Source organism: Schistocerca serialis, chromosome 1 (genome assembly GCF_023864345.2).
Source record: "Schistocerca serialis cubense isolate TAMUIC-IGC-003099 chromosome 1, iqSchSeri2.2, whole genome shotgun sequence".
NCBI lineage: Eukaryota > Metazoa > Arthropoda > Insecta > Orthoptera > Acrididae > Schistocerca > Schistocerca serialis.
In genome coordinates, this window is record NC_064638.1 from 1,132,115,582 (window position 1) to 1,132,138,349 (window position 22,768).

Below are 22,768 nucleotides of genomic sequence, written 5' to 3' on the forward strand. Positions count from 1 at the left end.
CCCTCCTGAAGAGGATGTGACATTTTCATACCACCTGGAACCACTGGACAAATCATGCCTCTGGATGTTTGTTTTTTCTGTGCCTATAAAACATATTATCATACTATCTGCTGCTATGCCTTAAAGGATAGCCAGTTTCATGATAAGCTCCACGACAGACTGTTCCGCATTTGGTTGCATGCCATCACATTTCATCCGTTCTTATCACCCAGTTACACCTATACAATTCTATACATATTCTTTGAGAGTGGATACCTAGCTGAACGTCCTACAAGGTTTGTAGCTCCCAAAGAGTTTGCCTTTGATCTTGAGGGTGCAAACATTTGTGATGACTCTGGCGCGCCGTTCTTCATTCAGTGTTCATGGTGACAGTTAATAATTTGTTTTGAACATTTCTTGAATGTCAACGATGTTCATTTTGTGAAGCGTAATACTTACATCCCATAGAAGGTTGATCTCTGCACCTCCCAGGACACTCATTTTCTGCTGCCCTCCTGATGCACATGATGAGTCACTAGCAGCTAATATTTTTATCTGTCACAATCATTAACACAACACTTTCGGATGAGCCTTACCAAAGATTGAACTTGCGACCTCACACTCGGGTGGTTCCTTGTTAAGACACTTTGGAAAATATGAGGGTCATTCAATAATTAGACAAATTTGTCTGGAGAAAAAAGCATTTATTTTTACAAAAGAAACTTTTTCTACTTTTCAACATAATCCCCTTGAAGATTTATGCACTTTTTAATTCCGGCTGCAAAGAACTCTTTATCTTTATGCTTGAACCAATTTCGCACGAACTTTTACACATCCTCGTGTTCCTGGAACTACGTAAGGCCTTCTTCAGTGCACCAAACAAATGGAAATCACTACAATCCATTCATCATAAGAATTAACTTGATGTAAAGAAATGCAAATGCGATGACTGGTCAGAAGGCGTAGCACATCTACACTGGTGTTGTTACGATCGTTGAAGTAGGTCCTACTTACGTATTAGATATCTATTACTAAGTTATTTTAATTGAAACTTAAAAATATTCAAATGTATTGACAGCCATCAAAGTTTTCCTTGATCACACTTTAGCTTGGTTGTTTTTAATTCAAAAATCGTATAGTCACAGCCTCTGTTGCGTTGTGCTCTCATTGTCGAGTTGTTAACGCGCAGTATGAAAATGGCTGTGGCTGCTTTCTGTTCCGTAGCGAAACACGCGACTGGAACACGGTTAAAAAGTGCCGAGATATAGGCTGTTCTTAACGTTTTACATAAATTTCCGGAGATAATCGGCTTTGAAGTTTTTCCAGCGTTGTATATACTGCAGTTGATAATTATTCAATGAACATGTACCGCAGTCGGTAGCGTAATGGGATTTGAACCAATTGTGGTTGTTCGTGCGTTGGTTCCAATCTCCCCAGCATCATTACTTTCTCTCGTTCAATTTGAAATACCTAAATCTCGTAATTATAAAACTGATCATCATTTTTATGAATAACGCACGTCTTCTTGTTTCTAATTACATTTGGACGCGACATTCGTGTTTCCAGTTCAAATGAAAATTCTTAATTATCGATGTTTTATGAAAGACTGTTCATAAAAGTTGTTTAAATTAAGAAAAAATAATTTAATTTTTAAGGCAAAAATGAAAAACCAGATCCTCTTTATTTGAACTATGTCCATCGTTTTATACCACAGAGGTAGATAAGTATCATAGAAACATGAAAAACAATCATTTTCACAGCATCGAGCACATCACATTATACAAATGCTGCATTTTTTTACATTTGCTACTATACCGTTACAATACGAACCCAACAGGACTGATCTGGAGTGCAAGTTGCAGGATTTGGCCAGAGAAGTAACAAGACTGTTGAACTGCCAGACGTACTGGAATTAACGCACGCAGCTTTTTCACACGTCATTGCCGAACGCTGGCGGGATATAGACTGGCTCGTCATAAAAACAAGAAGAGCAAATGTTGCGCCTGGTTAGCTTCGTGGATTCTGTTTTTGATAGGCTCGTTATCAACGTAGCGGGTGACACTTCCAAAACTGAAATGTATTTCTCGGATTCGGATAAGGGTGGAGCTAAGAATTACGAGACGGCTGACTAAGTAATACCTTTGGTGGCTTCAATATTTAACTATACGGTGAAATCCTTCGGTACTGTCTTACGTAACACACAGCTTATGCAGAAAAATTACCTTGTGGTTAAGTAAGGAATTTTTATCATTCTTGTTTTTAATAACAATAGTACGTTAGCTAAACACGGTAACGTGTTGCGGTTTTCGTCTAGTCGTCTACGGAGCGTATTGTGGGAGATTTGCAGTGTGTTATTAAATGACATTCGAAGCTCTATTGTTCCTCTGCTCGTCTTTTTACGAGTGAGCTGCAACTGGCCACGTCACTGCAGGCTAGCTGTACCAGCTGACCGGCCAATGCAGTCCAGTTAAATGCGCCGATAAAGCTGTTGTCCCGAATTATCGCTAAGTCGTTGTGCGCGTAAAACACAGCAGAAAACGTACCCTTATTGTCTTACTTGACAGTAGAGATGGGCAAACTGAAACACGTTAACTGTTTGGAAACAAATTAAACAGTACAATGTAATGTTTCCAAACAGTGAAACAGTTTGTGTTTTGTAATCTAATAAACCTACACATTTTATCATCTTGAATGTCTAGTGTATAAGTATGTCCACATAAACACAAATGAGGTGCGAGAGCGCTAATCGTATCGCAGAAAGTATGAAACTATCACTTAGGCGCCTTGGAAGTTTCGTATTTCTGCAGCAAATGCGCTGCTTTCGTGTCGTGTAACTTTCATACTTTTCAATTGGATGAGGACAGCCATAGCTGAAGACAGAACCACCACGAACGGAACTGGAGATGGGAGCAAACTGCAGAAAACAACGGATATGCTACTGGGATTCCCCCACATTCCGTTAGTATGGGTAATATACCGATCCTGCTAATTTCCATGCACACAAAGGGAATCATTGTAGATAATAGGCACAGTGGCTATAGACTCACAAATAACGCCACATAATTCGAACAAATAACAAAATATAACAGAAAAAATTTTGTCTTTCAAGGTGTTTCGAACCGTTACTATAAATTCGCCATGCTTCCCAGCCCTTCCCGTTCACCATTACACTATCAGTGGTATGTCAAACAGATTGCTTGCAATTATTCCTTCATAAAATTTATGTATATGTCTAATAACTGTCACTCTACGCCTTTTTTAATTCAAAATGTTGTAGGCTTACTTGCGTTTCTTAATATGATTACTGTACATGAGCAGAGAAGCGTATGTTATAAAAAAAGTGTAATTTAACGGAGTGATTTTCACATATTTATTACTTTGAATGTGAATAGTATGCGTCGTTTTATTGTTTCGTTAGTGTTTATAAAGCAGATGTTACGCCATTTCGGAATAGTGCAGTCAGCTAGAAACGAAGCTTTATTTTCGGATATCTTAAGCTTCATGCTATTGCTTGTCAAAAAGATTTCGACACTCTTGAAAGTGTTTCATGAAGTGGTATGTTGTGTTTCAGTACCTGTGCCGAGCCCGAATCTCGTCCGACACAGAGCGGAATGAAACATCACTGTTTCGATAGAACTAGTCCGTTCCAAGCACAGGTGGACTGAGACAGCCTTATTTTCAAAAAACAACGATACAGTTTCTGTGTCTGGCTCGAGATCGAATCGGGTCCGGTTACCCGAGACAGGGGCGGAATGAAAAACCACTGTTTCGAAACAGTGAACCACAGCCGTTCCGGAACACTGAAACAGTTCCACGTATCGATACACTGTATCGAAACATAGAAACAGTGGCCAAGTCTACTTGACAGTACTCGTGACAGCTTGGCTGCAGTCCCACACGAAACGGAAATCCAATGAGGTTCCAGCAAACGCGGTAGAATACATAGTGCAATGTTTACATAGGTTTATTCTTATGATGAACGGATTATAGATGCTAAATCAGGACTCTAAGGGGGATGAGGCAGTACTTCCCAGGCCATTACGTCGATGGATTAACAGGTTAGCTGAGCAATATGAGGACGTGCATTGTCTTGTTGGAGAATCACACCTCTCCTCTGAGATCATCATCATCATCATCATCATCATCTCTCTCTCTCTCTCTCTCTCTCTCTCTCTCTCTCTCTCTCTCTCTCTCTCTCGTGGCTGGCTTCACTTGGTTTAAAAGCATATCTGAGTACTACTGGCTGTTCACTGTACGCTGCTCTACGAGATATTCACAGAAAACTGGACCTTCAGCTTTCCTAAACACCGTCAACATGACTTTTCCTGCTGATCTTGGGTTTTGAATTTTTTCTTGACAGGTGAGTTGGCGTGCTTCCACTCCATGCTTTGTCTTTTTGTTTCTGGCTCTTAATAGTGAACCCAAGTGTTCATCACAAGTTAAATTTTGTTGAGGAAGTGCTCACCTTCTCTTTCATAACGTCCCTTTAGCTCTGTGCACGCTCTCAGCCTTGTTTCATTGTGTAGCCGCGTCAACTCCTTTGGAACCCATCTTGCAAATGTTTTGCAATACTTGTTACAGATAATGTCATGAACTGTACCAGTACTAACTTGAACCTTACCAACTGTCATTTCCACAGTCACACGGTGGTCGGCACGAATGATGTCATTAATCTGACTTTCAAGTGAGGGAGTTGAAAATGCAACTGGTCGGTTAGAACGGTGTTCGTCAGTCACCGAGTCGCGACCATTTTTGAACTGCTCTACCCACTTGTAAAAATTTGCACTGTTCATACGAACTTCACCATAAACTTCAGACATTCTACAGTATATATTCGCTAGTTTCTCGCCTTCAGCGAGTAAAAAACGAATAACAGAATGTTGTTCAACTAATGTGGACGTTTCAAGTGGACTCGCCATTTTGAAATGTATTTTTGAGGTTATAAACAAAGCAAAGTTGATACATCAGCTGGTCAGGGCTCATGACAGTGATGCCAACTTATTCCAGTGTTTGCCCAGCTACTGCAAATTCCTTAGAGGTTTGGCTGATGACATTAGAAGATTTGGAATAGAAAGAAAGAATAACATAGCGGAAAACATTAGGTCCTATCAGGAACAATATAACAATTGGGTTAGAAGGCCAAATAAGGAAGCCATAAAATTACCAAACTTGCCCTACTAACAGTTTTTTCCCCAGACCAATTTGTCTCTTTAATTATTGAATGACCCTCGTACCTTACTTCATACAACTTATGTGGTATTTAGAAAGTGGGAACATAAAATTTCTAAGCAATATATAAATCATTGCGAAGCTCTGGCATTTTTTCATAAATCAGTAGCCACGCAAGAAACACAAATTTCTCTTAACAACTTTTGCTAACTGATGCTGACCAACCTATCTGTAGGGGTTCCTTAACTGCACGATTCTTGAACAGGTTCTCGCCACGTTGGAACTCGTCGGCGCTGCCATTTGCTAAGCAAGAATACAGCCGGATGTCCTCCTCATTGTCGGGGAAGCTCCAGAAGGCAATGCGGAGTTGCAGCTGTTCGGGTACTGGCGGGAAAACGTGCTCCACCAGCTCGAAAGGTATGTGTGCTGCGACACATCTCGCCGACAGTTCAGCTAATGGCGGCACTTGGAATCCAGTAGCATCTGAAAACGACAATCACATATCATCAAAAGTGTTCTTTATACATCCGCAAAGTCATTGGCTGAGAGCATCGGTGAGCACATGATTTTCCGTACAAAGTTTGATATGATCTATTTTTGTCACACTTTCTCAAATGTTATAACACTTAGAAGATGTTCTTTTTATTAGTATCTTTCAATACAATGTTGAAAAGCAATTATGTCATTGCATAAGGAAATAATATACCTATCTGCTGTATAGATGGTACTCAACAAGGAAAATAAAAGACAGCTTAACCAAAAAAGTTTAAGATGAATTCTTAGAGGAGTTAAGTGCCTGAAATTATGTATATATAACATTATGTTTTGGCTTGGGATGGGGAGGAAGGGAGAAATTGACCTTTAGTAGTTATTTGTGACTGACAAGAAAGACCACCACCAGCAAGTATTTCACTGGTTATACACTAGTGTAAATTGTGATACAGTTGAGTTGCCAGACGGCCATATATATATAACAGTTGTGCACATGCCATGGCAATGATAAACAAATGTTTTCAATTCTAATGTCGACATCTATACTCTGCAAACCCCTGTGAAGTTTATGACAGAGGATGCCTGCCAATGTAGTAGTGATTAGGGCCTTTTTCCGTTCCATTCATACATATAGTATGGGAGGGATGATTGATTGAACACCTATGTGCAAGCTGTAATTATTCTTATATTCTTCAAGTAATCCCTATGGTATTGATACAAAGGAGGTCGTAGTATATATCTAGATACATCATGTAGGACTGGTCTTTGAAACTCTCGTGGGATAGTTTGCGTGAACTTCTGTAAGGTCAGTTTTTTCAGCTCTTCTATTATGCTCTGCCATGCAACTTATTTTAATCAAATCCCGTTTCAAAATACAGTTAAGCATGATTGGGAGGCATAGCTTCTTTGTTCTACAATGGATCTTTCTCTTTCTTCGTGAACTCTAAGGAATTCTAGTTCATATTATCTCTCCATTTACGAATGTAATGATGGCCACTAAAATTCTGCAGCCGCATCTGTCCAGTGCCAGATTCTGCTTCAAAATGTTGTTTAAAAAAATTGAGACTGCAGCACCAAGAGCATCCATTACGTTTTCCACATACAGGTTCTTACAAAGAATGTAAAGCTTTTTCAACTGACTCCTATATGATCAAGTCCTGTGTTTCAGCGTTTTCTACTGCGTTAGTTAATTAAAAAATAAACAGTACTCAGCACTTCAGTTGGTTACCAAGTAAACCAAACAACTTCAGCAGAAATGTTCGAAGTATCAGCAGTGAAACAGATTTCGAAATTGTCTCTCTTTCATAGGAATATACCAGGTTTATCACCGTATCTTCGTACAATGACTAAGAACCACATATTCTGTACCGATTCCCTAATGTTAGGCTACATCGGATTTTGGTTCAGCGTCGTGCGGTACGGCGCCACGATCTTGGCGGAGACGTGCTGCGGTTTACATGAGTCGCAGGGGCTCAGCCGTAAGCTCCATGCCGTCTGCTGAAATTTGATCTGCGTGCTTTTTTGGAAGGTAAAAACTTTTACAACCCAGAATGAAAATATCTACAGCAGCAGCTCAAATTTTAGTTCCTTTCGCTTTCTCAACATGTTAATCTCTCTGCTTAAATTTTCCGCGTGAATTTGACAGTTCCTCCACGACAACGTTGTTTACGTTCTGGTACCTATCGTATGTAAGACTTTCCGAGACTTGTATTAATACTTCGATTTTTCGGTTATACAGTCAGTTATTTCATCCAAATTGGTTTGGTGAAAGTTTTTATTGCTACAGAAGATAGTACTAGCAAGGAAAGTCCTTCAACAAATATCCAGAAAGAAACACTAGCTGAGTGTCCTATGACAACCATATGTCTTGACACTATAGGAGGCTACCATTCGTTCTTATGCATCCTTCAGCCCTCTCTCCAAAGAATTACGAACTCTTGCAAAGGCAGTTGGCGCAGTCGGATTTGGAAACATGCAGTCGCACATGTTCCTATAATGTGTATACGTTGTCGGTGGGTGAGGAATACAGAAACGACTCTAAATGTCCTCATAGTTAGGAATCTAAGGGCATACAAATACAGACTACACAAATGGACCTCTTCTGCTATTCCCTCGCTCCTTATAGTATTATGTACGGTAATGACGTCCCCAGATGTGAAATATGACGTGTTGCCTCGTCATACATAAACTTACGTCCGTTGCCTTTTTGGAAGGGTAGCATTCTCTAACTACGAGAATAATTTCTCGAGCAGAAACTGGTGATGAACAGCACCTGTTAATTTGCCCGGTAAAGTGTATGGCACTACTAGTCTGTCACCCACATTTTCTCCCACTTGACATGGTATCCCTTGCACTATATGCGGACGACACCTCACTCTGGCCGGCCGAAGTGGCCGTGCGGTTAAAGGCGCTGCAGTCTGGAACCGCAAGACCGCTACGGTCGCAGGTTCGAATCCTGCCTCGGGCATGGATGTTTGTGATGTCCTTAGGTTAGTTAGGTTTAACTAGTTCTAAGTTATAGGGGACTAATGACCTCAGCAGTTGAGTCCCACAGTGCTCAGAGCCATTTGAACCTCACTCTGCGCGCGTTCGCCGCCGCTTAAAGGAGGCATTCAACGTCTTGGAGACCTGGGCCGTAAGTTCAATGCCACTAAAAGGCAGGCCATCATAATAACGCGACGTACAGTGCCCATGGACCTTCAGCCGCTGCCAATCGTGGGAGGCCCCATCCCATGGTCTCGCACGGCTAAATATCTAGCAGTAACTCTCGATAGGCACATCGCCTGGAAACCGCACATCCGTGAAGTCCGGGGGAAAGCCCATGCATCTTTGAAGGCGCTATATCCCCTACTAAATCCTGAATCAACGCTTCCACCACACTGCGGAATTACATTACATCTAGCACTGATCTGACCTGTGCTAGAATACGCGTCTGCAGTGTGAGGGAACGCAGCCGACACACAGATACGTCGGCTCTACGGGGTGCAAGGGAGAGCTCTGCGACTCGCCGTGCCTGCCAACCAGGGCCTTGCACGAGGAAACAGGGATCCCCATGATAAGGGATGGCATAAAACAGACTGCTCGACGGTTCCACGAAACGTCGCGGCAGTCTGACAATCGGTCATTTCCAGTCTGGGAAACCAGAAGCACCGACAACGGACCACAAGGTGGCCCGACCTGCTTCGGCAGTGAGATAGGCAGTATACAAAAGCATCAATGCTCCAGACGCAGAGAGGAAAAACACAAACGTTAGGGAAATAAAACACACTTAGAGCGAACACAGGAATAGTTATAAAAACAGACAGTAAGGGCTCTCCTTTAAGGAAAAGAGGCAGGTGATGCCTTGCTTCCACGATCGCCCGATGTTTTGTGCCTGCCCATGGTTGCTGTGGTAATTTGTTATCCTACCCTGTAAATCCTGTTTCATCCGTAAACAAATGGTGTCGTATATTGCACGCAACTTTTGAAACGTCCATCATTTCTGTTCTAGTAAGTTGACAGCTTTGAACGTTTCACGGTTATAATTTGTTTTCTTTGTCGAGAGCTTCACAACGGTATAGCGTGTAGTTTTAGTGAATACTTATTACGAATGTGGTGAATGTTGTCCAGAAACTGTTCCGTATCTCCGTGGAATGTTTGGTCAACGTAATGCACAAAAGAACTCGACTGAGATGAGAGTGATTACTAAATTTGAGAAAACTGGTGGACTGTGGACATTAAACCTTCGGGGCGTTCTCCTGTTAGTCGTTCTGCGGAAAACATCGCATCGTGAATGATAATGTTGATGTAATTCCGACGGATTCTATTCGCCGACGTTTACAACAACTGGATATTCCCAGAAACAACACGATCCTATAATGCAACGAATTCTGAAAGAAAATCTGCGCTCTTGGGCTCCTAAAATCCAACTGACAAGAAATGAAGCCAAGTCAACAATTAAAATCCCCGAAGTTTAAGGACTCTCACCAATTTGATGGGGTATCTAGCAGGAATTAAAGCACTGTGCGCTTATGTTAGTCCAGTGTTTAGCCATATTCGTAATTTTTTCTTTGGAATGGTCAGTTTCCAGAACGATTAAAGTACTCAATAACAGAAGCGAATTATACGGAAAGACAAAGATGTAATACAGACAATTTTAGATGTATTTCTATTTCATCGAAATTTGCAAAAGTTCCTGAAAAGGCTGCTATACTCCTATAAGGGTAAATGAGCATTTCAATTTACATAATTTGTTGTCAAACGTACAGTTTGGTTTCAGAAGAAACTTAATAACTGAAAAAGTTATATCCTCTTTTTTCCGTGAAGCACTGGAAGGATTAAATAAGAGGATGGGAACGTTGGGCAGCATCTTCTTTGATATAACAAAGGCAATTGATTGTGTGGATCACAAAATTTAATGCAGAGGTTGGGTGGGCCATTATAGACTTAAGAAGAGTAGCTCACATACTTTAAGAATAGACAGCTAAAGGCCATTCATCAAAGCAAAGAGAACGGCTTTGAGATGGCGTTTGACAGGCACGGTTGGGAGGGGGGGGGGGGGGGGGGGTGATTCCTCAGGGCACAGTACTGGGACTACTACTGTTTCTTACATAATCTTCTAATATGACAGGTGATTCAAATATTCTTGAGGGTATTTTCGTTCTGTAGTCGCAACTAAAAAAATGCGTGTTTTTCACCAGACGCGTTTCGCTTTATCGAGGTAAAGCATCAAATACGAGAACTTAACTTCATGGCTTGTAAAAAATGAATTCATGTCGAAACATAGTAAGACTCAGTTTTTTTCAGTTTCTAATACACAATTCAACTGTAAGTGACTGATCAGTATGCCTGAAATGTTTACGTGTTCAGATAGATGGTAAACTGTCATGCACAGTTTATCTTCAGGCTCTTGTTCAAAAATTGAATGCTGCTATATTTACCACTAGAACAATATCTGCAATACGTGAGGGTTCAACACTAAAACCGGAAATTAGGCTTAACATGCTTACTTTGATAGCATTATAGTTTAACCCTTCCCATTCACTTCCGTTCAGAAACGCGCAGTTCGAGCAATAACATCGCAAACCTATCGATCTCCGTTCAGGAGTCTGGAAATTCTGACCTTGGTCTCACAACATTTATTCTCTTTTATGCCGTATGTTGTGTAGCAAAATGAGTTTATTCCCATGAATGAGTAGCTATTACCCAGTTAATATCAGACAGAATTCGACCTGCAATTGAATCGCATCTCCTTTACTCTTGTGCAGAAAAACGTGCAGCACTCTGTCTGCTGCATCCATTTTCAATAAGCTACCTCTAGAATTAAAAAGGTCTTAGCAGTAAACCTTAAACCTCGCACATTCAAGTCCAAACTGAAGAATCTCCTCATGGATCATTGCTTCTATTTTGTCGGAAGTCCCTTGAAAATCACAGGTAGCATGCACTGCAATAAGCAATAACTTCATCAATACATTTTTACGACATCAGGCACTTAAAAAGTCGCGTTCTTTATGGGACACCCTTTAAAATTCAAGATGCCACTTGCAGATTTTCAATGGACCATCTTAGAATCCACTGGCAGAATTCTTATATGGCATAGTCCTCTTTTGGCGCGAGAACTTGCGCACGATCTAAGCTATGTGGAGAAAGTAACAGCTCGTGGAGAATTAACGATACAAGGTCATGGTTCATGCTTTCGGCAGGTCCGGGTCTTTGCACACTTGTTTCAGGATCATCATTTACTTCAAGTAACGGTAGCTCCTCCGTACCTTGCGTGTGAACAGTGAGGGCCTATACGATCCGTTGGCCTTCCTATGAATGACGTGTGCCTACCAATTAACCCATGCAGAATGCCTTGTCTCCATTTCCTATCTAGAGTAATACCCCCACCTGGAGCAATACACCGTCCGCACAAAAATTTCCGACACTGATTTTATTTCTGGCGCATAAGCGTCATCAGTGCACTGTAATTACGATGGCAGTAACAAGTGAAAACAACGGATCTGCATTCGACAAGTGAAGTGTGAGAAGCAATGGTAAGTACCGGATGTGCGGTCAACGTTTTTATGTCACAAATTGTAATTGAACGACATGTGTAAATCAGGTGTCCACCAGATCTTCCAGAATACTTTGAAGAAAAGGAAGAACAAGTGCCAAGTTTGTCCCAGACGCTTTGAGTTCCAAACAGAAACAATGAAAAAGATGCAAGGATGCCTGCAACCTCTTGACTGAAATGCGAAATGAGGACAGTTCTCTGAAAAATAAACATCACAGGTGACGAGAATGTGTTTTATCAATACGATTCTACAGCAAATTGACTAAATGCAGGAATTCACTTATTTTTTAATCAACCTAGCCTTTAAACATTTTGGACTGACGGGGTAAGAGTCCATTCACAGTTTTGAGTGTTCATGTTTCACATAGCCGCTAATTTTGTTCTGATGCTTGCAGAGTCTAAACCCCATACGTATGGAATAGCTGAGGTATGAGACAGATGTAAGTGCGATGCCTGACAAAAGCATCATCAGTGGGCTACGCAATGGACAAACACAACAAATACGAAATGAGCAAGAAACATCTACAGAAGACAATCTATATTAATGCGTACTGATTGCTTTCGATACAAATAAAATAATCGCCCATAACTCAACATGTATTTTTTTCTTACCTCACGAAAGGGTGCAAGGACTCTACAATGAGACCTTAGTAATGTGACAAGTCTTTCCACCTTAGCAACGATTTATTTAAAATTTCCGTAATTCTGGAATTACCTTAATGTTTTATAGGACAAAATCGTGTCCAATGATAATTAAACACAACGTGTACTCAGCGATGAGCATCCAATGGGTCAAAGGTGTGATAAAGAATCATAGTACAAATCGCACAACGGTGGAAAGGCATCTGGACGAAATGAGATACCTGTAAGATTCTACAGATACTACCAGAAAGAACTTATTCTCTTTCTAGTAGCAGTTTATTGTAGGTCATTGGAGTAACGAAGGGTATCAAGGGAGAGGAAAAAAAAAAAACTGCAGGTCATTCCCATTTTCCAGATGGTCGTCAGATACATGATTATATAATTATTGAAATATATCTCTGGCGTTAATCGAATGTATAATTATGGAGCACGTTTCGTACTGGCGTATTGTGACGGATTTGGAAAACGAAAATCTCTATAAAGATCGACAAGGGTTCCGTAAGCAGACATCTTGCGCAACCAACTTGCTCTGTTCGTCCAAGAAGTCGAAGGCGCCGTGGACCAGAGAGTATTATGGGGCAGTTAATGTTAATAAATGCTCTAGCGGATAACGCTGAAGCCTCCGTGAGGCTACGAATGCCGGACATTGCCACACTTGCCCCTTCGCTAGGTAGCGATCCCTCAGATAAGGGACGCCCTTCCTCGTACTACTGTCCGCATTCAAACCGCCGTCTCCACATCCTACTCCATACAACCAGTACGTAAGGGACCTTCTTCTTCGAAATCTTGGCGAAATACACTTTCCCAAAATGAAAGTAATTCTGACGATAATGTCAGTATGTAATTAGTTCTGCCAAGTATAAAGAGAGAACCCTCTGTCTGTACGATAGCTTCCTTTCATGCGTATTGATTGCGATAGAAACAGTGCATCACCATGAGAGCAACAAGAAAGGAACGATGTAAAGAGAATGCGAATGTACGCTAATCATTTCTTTTTGTTCACTGCATTTGTGCCTACTTTAATTACTACAACTGCATGCCCAAAAGACAATAAGGAAAGAAGAAATGGGTATGTGAATGTTTGAAAAGAAGAACGACAGACTCCATATTAATTTACTCTCTAAAATCCGGCATCCCTTGCGGCGAAACATTAGTTAATAAAGTGTAGCGGGACAATGTTCAAAACATGACTGAAAGTACGTTCATAAACAGAGATAAGAACATCTATGATCGATATGTCATCTAAAGTCGACGTACAATTTTAAAGTGCTAGAAATAAGGAAATGAAGTAATATAGAATGCCCTGCTTGTAACGTACGTTGTTGTTCTACATTGTTTAGCTCTGGTATTTTCAGGGTCACAGAGAAAGCATCCTAGGTTGTGAAGGGAAAAGCTGTAATTGTAATGATCTGCACTAACATTTCAAAGAAAAATCGAGTCTCACCGCAAATAGGTACCCTACTCATACAATTATAGCCGGCCAGAGTGGCCGAGCGGTTCTAGGCGCTACAGTCTGGAACCGCGCGACCGCTACGGTCGCAGGTTCGAACCCTGCCCCGGGCATGGATGTGTGTTATGTCCTTAGGTTAGTTAGGTTTAGGTAGTTCTGAGTTCTAGTGGACTGATGACCTCAGAAGTTAAGTCCCATAGTGTTCAGAGCCATTTGAACCATACAATTATAGTTGGCAGTGACTTCAATCTACCCTCCGTATGTTGACAAAAATACATTTTCCGACCCCATTGTAGACAGAAAACAACTTCCGTAATTTTTCTAAATGCTTTTTTAAAAATTATTTTGAACTATTAGTTCATGAGGCCGTCCACATTGTAAATGGTTACGAAAACACACTTGACCTCTTGGCCACAAATAATCCTGAGCATCACGACGGTTACAGGGATTAGTGAACACACTACACACACAGTCGTAGTGAGGCTAAATTCCGTAACAAAGAAATTCACTAAAACTAAACGCGAAATATGTCTGTTTATAAAAGCAACGAAAAATTCGGTTGACGTGTTTCTAAGAGACAGTCTCCAATCCTTCCAAACTATGTAATTGAAGACCATATGTGGCTTAAGTTCGAAGAAATAGTATCAACAGCACTCGAGAAATTCATACCAAATAAATTAATAACAGACGGAACTGATCCCCCATGGCACACAAAACACGACAGAAAGCTGCTGCAGGAGCACCGAAAAAGGCCCGTATAAATTAGAAGAACGCAAAATCTCCAAGATTGGAGAAGTTTTACTGAGGTTCGAAATTTGGTGCGGATTTCAATGCGAGATGCATTTAATAGTTTCCACAACGAAAGTCTCTCTAGAAATGTGGCGGAAAATCCATAGACGTTCTGGTCCTATGTTAAGTAAACCAGCGGAAAGGCTCAGTAAGTACCTTTACTGCGGGTCGGGCGGCGAGTGAGGAGGAGGAGGAGGAGGGGGGAGGGGAGGGGGAGACAAGGGACCCAACCCTTCGGAGCAGGTAAAATCGTGGCAAATATCCGGCGTAGCAAATGTCCGCACACCGAGACTGCTCGCAGGCGATGTTGTAGGGAAGGCTGCGGCCAAAATGAGGAAGACCTGCACACTATCGACGATTGGTGGAAAAGCTGCAGCTGACCCATAGAGTAGGTAAATACAATTTATTGCGAAGAGTTCCATTACTGTTCGATTACACTGTCGTACGAAAGAGTATCGAAGGTACAATATCTAGGATTGGTATACCAATCAGGTTCCTTTTAGAGTATGCAGACACAATAGCGCCTCAAGGAAATAGGCGTAACCCATTGAATTACAGACCTATTTCACTGACCTCAATTTGCAGTATGATTGTGGAGCATATACCGTACTCGAACACTATGAATCACCTTGAAGAAAATGACTTATTGATAACATAACCAACACAGATTCAGAAAATATCGTTCTTGCGTAACGTGGCTAGCGCTTTCTTCCCATGAAGTAATGGGTGCTGTCGACAAGGGAACTCAGATCGATTCCATATTCCTAGATTTCCAGAAGGCTTTTGATAGCGTTCCTCACAAGCGACTATTAATCAAATTGCGTGCATATGGAGTATCGTCTCAGTTGTGTGATTGGATTCGTGATTTCCTCTCAGAGAGGTCGCAGTTCGTGGTGATAGACGGTAAATCATCGAGTAGAGCAGAAGTGATATCTGGTGTTCCGCAAGGTAGTGTCACACGCCCTCTGTTGTTCCTGATTTACATAAATGATCTAGGTGATATTCTAAGCAGCCCCTTAGATTGTTTGCAGATGACGCTGTAATTTACCGTCTAGTAAAATCATCAGACGATCAATTCCAATTCCAAAATGATCTAGAGGGAATTCTTGTATGGTGCGAAAAGTGGCAATTGACACTAAATAAAGAAAATTGCGAGGTCATCCACATGGGTATTAAAAGAAATCCGATAAAATTTAGGTATACGATAAATCGCACAAATCTAAGGGCTGTCAATTCGACTAAATGCCTAGGAACTACAATTACACGCAACTTTAATTAGAAAGACCACATAGATAATATTGTGGAGAAGGCGAAACCAAGACTGCGCTTTGTTGACAGAACCCTTAGAAGATGCGAAAAACCCACTAAAGAGACAGCCTACATTACACTTGTCCGTCCTCTGCTGGAATATTGCTGCGCGGTGTGGGATCCTTACCAGGTGGGATTGACGGAGGACATCGGAAAAAAAAAAAAAAAAAAAAAAAAAAAAAAAAAAAAAAAAACCAGCAGCTCGTTTCGTGTTATCGCGCAATAGGGGCGAGAGTGTCACTGATATGATACGCGAGTTGGGGATGGCAGTCACTGAAACAAAGGCGGTTTTCTTTGCGGCGAGATCTGTTTACGAAATTTCAATCACCAACTTTCTCTTACGAATGCGAAAACATTGTTGACACCCAGCTACATAGGGAGAAATGATCATCATAACAACATAAGAGAAATCAGAGCTCTAACGGAAAGACTTGAGTGTTCTTTTTTGCCACGCGCCATTCGAGAGTGGAAGGGTAGAGAAGTACAGTAGAACCCCTCTAATCCGCCACCTTCGGGATCGGGACCATGGTCGGAACGAAAAAAGGTCGGATTACCCGAAAAATCTAATATTTATTGCAAAAAATATAAAAAGAGACTTAGTACAAAAAATTAAACGATTTAAGAACAAAAACGACGTCTTCAGTAATATAAAAAGATGTTTTTTACCTAGTGTTAATATATTAACTAAAAAACGTCTACACACACTATAATATGTATTGGCTTTACAGGAAAAATGACAAACAAATTACAGTACTGCACTGTACTTAATAACGTATAAACCATATATACTGTAAACTAAAAAATATTCATTGTACTGTATATAAAAAAGAAATTTTTTACAAAGAAATTAACTACTGTACGTATAAACTAAGAAATGATTATACTGTATGAATTGTTTTTACAGTAAAAACGAAAACAAATTACTTGGAAAAAAAGTCAGTGATACATTTTTGTTTAGCAGATGTTATTCTAGATTTAGCTGCACTGTCCCTCCATTTTTTTATCCACAAAACGTCCATTGTAGTTGAACTTTGATTCTGCTCATGTATTGAAGGGCGATGTCAAAAGGGTTTTTTGCATCGTTGTGTGAAATCCGAGTGTGGGTTTCGTCTTCGCCGTCCGAGTCCTCAATTACAGTTTCCTGGCTAACAGTGGAAACAATCTGGTCGTCATTGAGCTCTTCAAAAGTGTCACAGTCTTTGTCACATCCATAGATCCACTCTTCAACTTCACTGACAAAGACGTTCGGCTCCAGAGTTTGTAGATCTTTAACGATTTCCAGTGCGTCGTTGTTTTGCTCATCTTCGGTATGCTCATTTTCAGTCATAACTTTTGGCCAAAGCTTACGCCACGATTTCCGCAGTGTGTTAGGTTTCAGTTCATCCCATGCTGCAGCGATAGTGTAGATAGTATCTTTGATGTTCAGGGATTACATTGCCTCAAATAAGTTATGACCTCCTTCAGATTTTTCCAAGATTGAGATGATATACTTTCTGCGATATCGCCTTTTTAACCATTCGATAACGCCCTGATCCATTGGTTTGATGAGTGAGGTCACATTAGGAGGCAGAAAGAGAGCTTTTATGTCCCCTTTCACCAAATCTTCCTCAGATGGATGTTATGGTGCGTTATCCAACAGAAGAGCACGAACAGGCAGATTGTTTTGCTTCAAGTCTTTTTCGACCGATGGCACAAACTCGTCGAAAAACCAGGATTTAAAAAGGTGCAGCAATCCATCCAAGCAGATTTTTGATTGCGGTAATAAACTGGCAAGGGATATAAGTTTATATTTTTGAATGCCCTTGGCTTCTTAGCTTTGCCAATGATGAACAAGGGGAGCTTGTGGGTACCATCTGCGTCACTACAAGGAATGACTGTTATTCTATCTTTTACAAGTTTCGTTCCTACCACGGATTCATTTGAAGCTGCGAGCGTTTTTGTTGGCAACATTTTGAAGTCCAGCCCTGTCTCGCCGATGTTATACACTTGGCAGGGTAACATTCATTTTCTTCTACAATTTCTTGAAACTTAACAGAAAACTCCTTATCAGCTGCGGCATCAGCAGATAGTTTTTCACCGGGAATAGAAACAAATCGGACACCATGACGAGTTTTCCAACGATCAATCCAGCCTTCACCGACAGCAAATTTACTTTCGGCATCCAGTTTTTTGTGCAAAACTATCGCTTTTTCTTAGAGAATTGGCCCGGATATTGGGGTTCCTTTCCTTCTTTCTTGACAAATCCACATCCACAATGCGTTATCAAGCAGTTCATGTTTAGGCTTTTTTAATGTTTTGCGATTCTTCAGAGTGTTTTCACCATCAATCGTAACTGTATAGGATTCAACGTCTTTCCGATTCTTCCTCCAATACTTAATTGTCGTAACACCTACATTCAGTTCCTTTGCAATTTTTTGGAGCGATTCTCCTTCGTCCAGTCTTTGTAGCACTGCTAATTTTTCATCTTGTGAGAGAGTTACATGTTTACGTTTGAATCCAGACATGTTAAAAAACAGACAACTGTACACACAATGAATATACAGTAATAAGTACAGCAAAACACAAGGAATAAAGCAAACAACGACGTTTTTTTAATCCCAACAAAGAGTAAAACCGCACAGTAACGTACACGATAACAATATGCACAGCGATAGACACCGCAACAATGGCCCGACAGGCGTCCAGTCAATGAGTAGTCGGCACAGGCTCGCGAGCCTGAGCATGGTCGTCCGACTAACCAGAGTGACGGACCATCCAAGGTCGGATTAGGGGGGGTTCTACTGTAGTGTGAAAATGGTTCGATGAACCCTCTGCCAGCTACTTCCGTGAATTGCAGACTAACCATGTAGGTGTAGAACAGTGACAAACGATCTAAATTGGAAGGACCACAAAAAACACAATTGTGGGAAATGCAGATCAAGACAGACTGATTGGGGTAACCTTAAGTAAACTACAAATTATCCAAATAAGGAGTGGCTTACGAAACACTCGTTCGACCGATTCTCGAGTAATGCTCATCAGCCTCGTACCTAGCCATGTTCGATTAAGGGTAAGAGATAGAGAAGATCCAACGAAGAGCGGCGCGTTTCGTCGCGGGATCGTTTAGTAACCGCGAGAGCGCTACAGAATCCCTCGACGAACTCCAGTGGCAGATGCTACGAGGTGTTGTATACCACGGAGAGGTCGTTCCAGGAAGAGTCGAACATCAAATTACTTCCTCCCACATACGCTTCCCGCAAGCAATGATCATGGCGAGACAAACTAAAATATTAGGACTGGTATGATGGTTGCCTAATGTCGTTCTTCACACGCCAATGAAACAGGGAAACATTAAAGAGGGATTTGGGGGGGGGGGGAATTATAGTTATACCAGCAGTACCCTACGCCATCTAGATTTCAGTCCGCGAGCCAGCTCATGGTGTGTGGCGGAGGGTACTTGTGGTACCACTAACTGGTCTCCTCTCCCCTCCCCCCCCCCCCCCCCCACACCATCACTCGCGAATGTGCGCGGGAAGAATGATTGTCGCTAAGACACAGTATTAGCTCTAATTTCCCAAATTTCTCGTTGTGATCATTTCGATAGATACGTCTGGGAGGAAGTACTATATTGTCCGACTCTTTCCAGAACGTACTCTCTAGAAGTTTCAGTAGTAAACCTCTCCGTGATGCACGCCTCTCTTGTAACGTCTGCCAATGGGAGTTGGTTGAGCATCTCTTAACACTCTAGCGTCGACTACACGATCCCACGACGAAATGCGTCGCTTTTTATTGAAACCTCTCTCTCTCTCTCGCTCTCTCCCCCTTTAGTCCTACCTGGTAAGGATGCCATACTAGTGAACAATACTCAAGAATAATAATCGATCGAAAAAGGTCCTTATACACCACTTCCTTCGTGGATGAGTTACATTTCCTTAAGTTTCTTCCTATGAATCCCGGTCTGCCGGTCTGGAATCTCCTTTTCCTATTATTCGTTTTACGTGGACATTCCACCTAAGGTCGCTCTGGATAGATACTCCTAGATATTTTACGGTACATACGGTTTCCAGCCGTAGATGGAATCGGAAAATGATACCCGAAACAGTTAGCCAGTTTACGGTACCATCGAAATAATGTCAGGCATATTTTGGCGAACAGCCACATTGAGCAGCACCTGAAGTGATTCGCCTGTGGCCACGGACGGTAGCAGCGGCGTTCCCTTTTCTTCTGAAGATTTGCCCACATACAAGATAAACACCGTACTCTCCCGGCCAGTAAAATGTGAACACCATGCAACAAACGACAAATTTGCATGCCTAGATATGAAATTATCATTATTTCAAAGTAACTGCGAAACGTCTACATTTTCCATATAGAAAACGTTCACGCAGCCGATTTCTCACTCAAAAATAGCGGTTGAATTTAGTTGTACTAGTCATAACACAATCTTCTCACAAACAAGGCGGAAAAACGTACACCCTCCAGCAGATGTCCGAATTCGACATCGGCAGGATAGTGGCCTACCGAGACTGGAATCTTCCGTCGCGCAGTTTTTCTCCCTCCGTCGGTCGGGATCCCACGACTGTCATGCGAATATGGAATCGATGAGTTTAAGAGGGCTGTACTCAAGACCCTGAAGGATCTCAGCGGTCGCAATCAATTAGTGCCCATGTGTCATCGCAATGCACGTACTTGGTCACGTATCTGAAGTTACCAAACGTTGATTTTCGCAGTACAAAAAGTATCTACTCGTAGCCTGCGGTGACGTCTCGAGCACCACGCACTGTCAGCACGGCGGCCATTGTTGTGGTTTCGTGTGCGGGAGCTCCGGACAAAGAACGTTTCCAGACTTCTTTTGTCACCGTCATGCGGTCCCAACACCTAAGGGGACGATATTACGGCTTAATGTCTCGTCGACGGTGAGATCATTCGAGACGGATCACAAACTGGGATCATGGTAGGATGAAGAAGGAAATCGGTCGCGCTCCTTCGAAGGATCCATCCCGGCATTTTCGTTAAGCGATTTAGGGAAATCATGGAAAATCTAAATCAGGATGACCGGATGCAGGTTTGAACGGTCATCGTCCCAAATGAGTCCAGCGCGCTAAGCACTCCGCTACCCCGCTCGGTCCCAGTACCTAATGTGATGGCATGGGCCGGCCGCGGTGGTCTCGCGGTTCTAGGCGCGCAGTCCGGAACCGCGCGACTGCTACGGCCGCAGGTTCGAATCCTGCTTCGGGCATGGATGTGTGTGATGTCCTTAGGTTAGTTAGGTTTAAGTAGTTCTAAGTTCTAGGGGACTGATGACCACAGCTGTTAAGTCCCATAGTGCTCAGAGCCATTTGAACCATTTGATGGCATGGTGCGCGTTTGGGTAGATATCATCTTCACCCCTGGTTCGAATAGTTGGTAATTTGTAGAGTACGGGTTACGTTTCTGATGTGGTGTGGACGTTGGCTGGACCCTAACTTCGATGTCTCCTTGACGTTATCTTTTAACAAGATAACGTACGACCGCTTGTTGCTGTGCTGTCCTAAGCAAACTCGATACACAGGGCGTCCGACTGATGCCCTGCCTAACATTTGCTCCAGATGTCTCAATCTCTGAAAGCTTCTCATCGTGAGTCGCCGAGGAACTGGCGCGCTACTGTTTGCCAAAAACTAGGTTCGATTATCTCTGGCATAGGATAGTAGCAGCATGGAATGATGTGCCCGTATCTATCATCCACGCTCGGTTCAACTCGATACCCAGCCGGGCTAGAGCCGTTGTTGCTGCGACAGGAGGTAGCTCCGTTTACAATATTTCGCATCCTCTACACCCCCAAATCACGTACAAATTTACCTATTTATTCGTCTTGTATATCCATAATTGAAATGGACGATTTGGGACGTCAGCTAGTATAATATGTTAAAAATGACGAAATTCCTTCAGCTGTATTAAGGTGTTGGTTTTATTGGCAACTAGTTTCGATGTTGTTACATCATCATCTTCAGGCCCATACTTGTTGACAGCCTATCTCACCACTGACTACTAGTGTTAGACACATACGGTTGCTATCAACAAGTATGGGTCTGATGATGATGTAACAACATCGAAACTAGTCGCCAATAAAACCAACACCTTAGTACAGCTGGAGGAATTTCGTCATTTTTTAACAGAAATCTGACAGGCGCCAGTCTATTGTTTGTCTGTGTGGAAAAATGGTTCAAATGGCTCTGAGCACTATGGGACTCAACTTCTGCGGTCATCGGTCCCCTAGAACTTAGAACTACTTAAACCTAACTAACCTAAGGACATCACACACATCCATGCCCGAGGCAGGATTCGAACCTGCGACCGTAGCGGTCTCGCGGTTCCAGACTGCGGCGCCTAGAACCGCACGGCCACTTCGGCCGGCTGTCTGTGTGGAAGCCGAACTGCTTTATTTGGGGAAACATTTTGCTTTGCAATTTGTTTTGCGAAATATAAATTAAACGTGCCTAAACTGTGTTTAGCGTTCAGTTGCACGAATCGAAGTGACAGAAGCTAACTACGAGAAATTTTCCATAACATTAAAAAAAAAATAATAAAAATGCACCTCACAAATACGGCTCTGAAAGCAACTTTCGACAATCTGGTCAATAAAACTCTTAATAAGTAATCTGTGGCACAAAGAAGTCCGTAATTTAACAAATTTACTGCTCTTACGTGTTTCCATGCAAACAAAAATACAGAATTTCTGCGCCAGTCACCGTTTCTATTCCCTAACCACAATGCATCTCGAAATTTACGCCGTAATCTTCACGTGGGTACCTGCTCATATTGCACTGATTTACCTTCAGTTTGCGAACAATAAGAAGTTGTCGTGGATGGACGAAAATGTTTTAGTCGCCCCGCAATTTTATCTACGCCGAAAGGTTTATACATGTTTGGACTAGAACTTTTCCTTG

General features: G+C 41.9%; 1 protein-coding gene across 1 annotated transcript in view; it reads right to left on the minus strand.

The window, feature by feature from the left end:
• Nucleotides 1–22,768, minus strand: part of LOC126417137 (zinc finger SWIM domain-containing protein 8 homolog) — a 516,142-nt gene that overhangs the window by 136,661 nt on the left and 356,713 nt on the right. Inside the window, exon 2 of the mRNA XM_050085037.1 lies at nucleotides 5,374–5,631. Coding sequence (XP_049940994.1) covers nucleotides 5,374–5,631 — 258 coding nt within the window. The remainder of the gene's footprint in view (nucleotides 1–5,373; nucleotides 5,632–22,768) is intronic.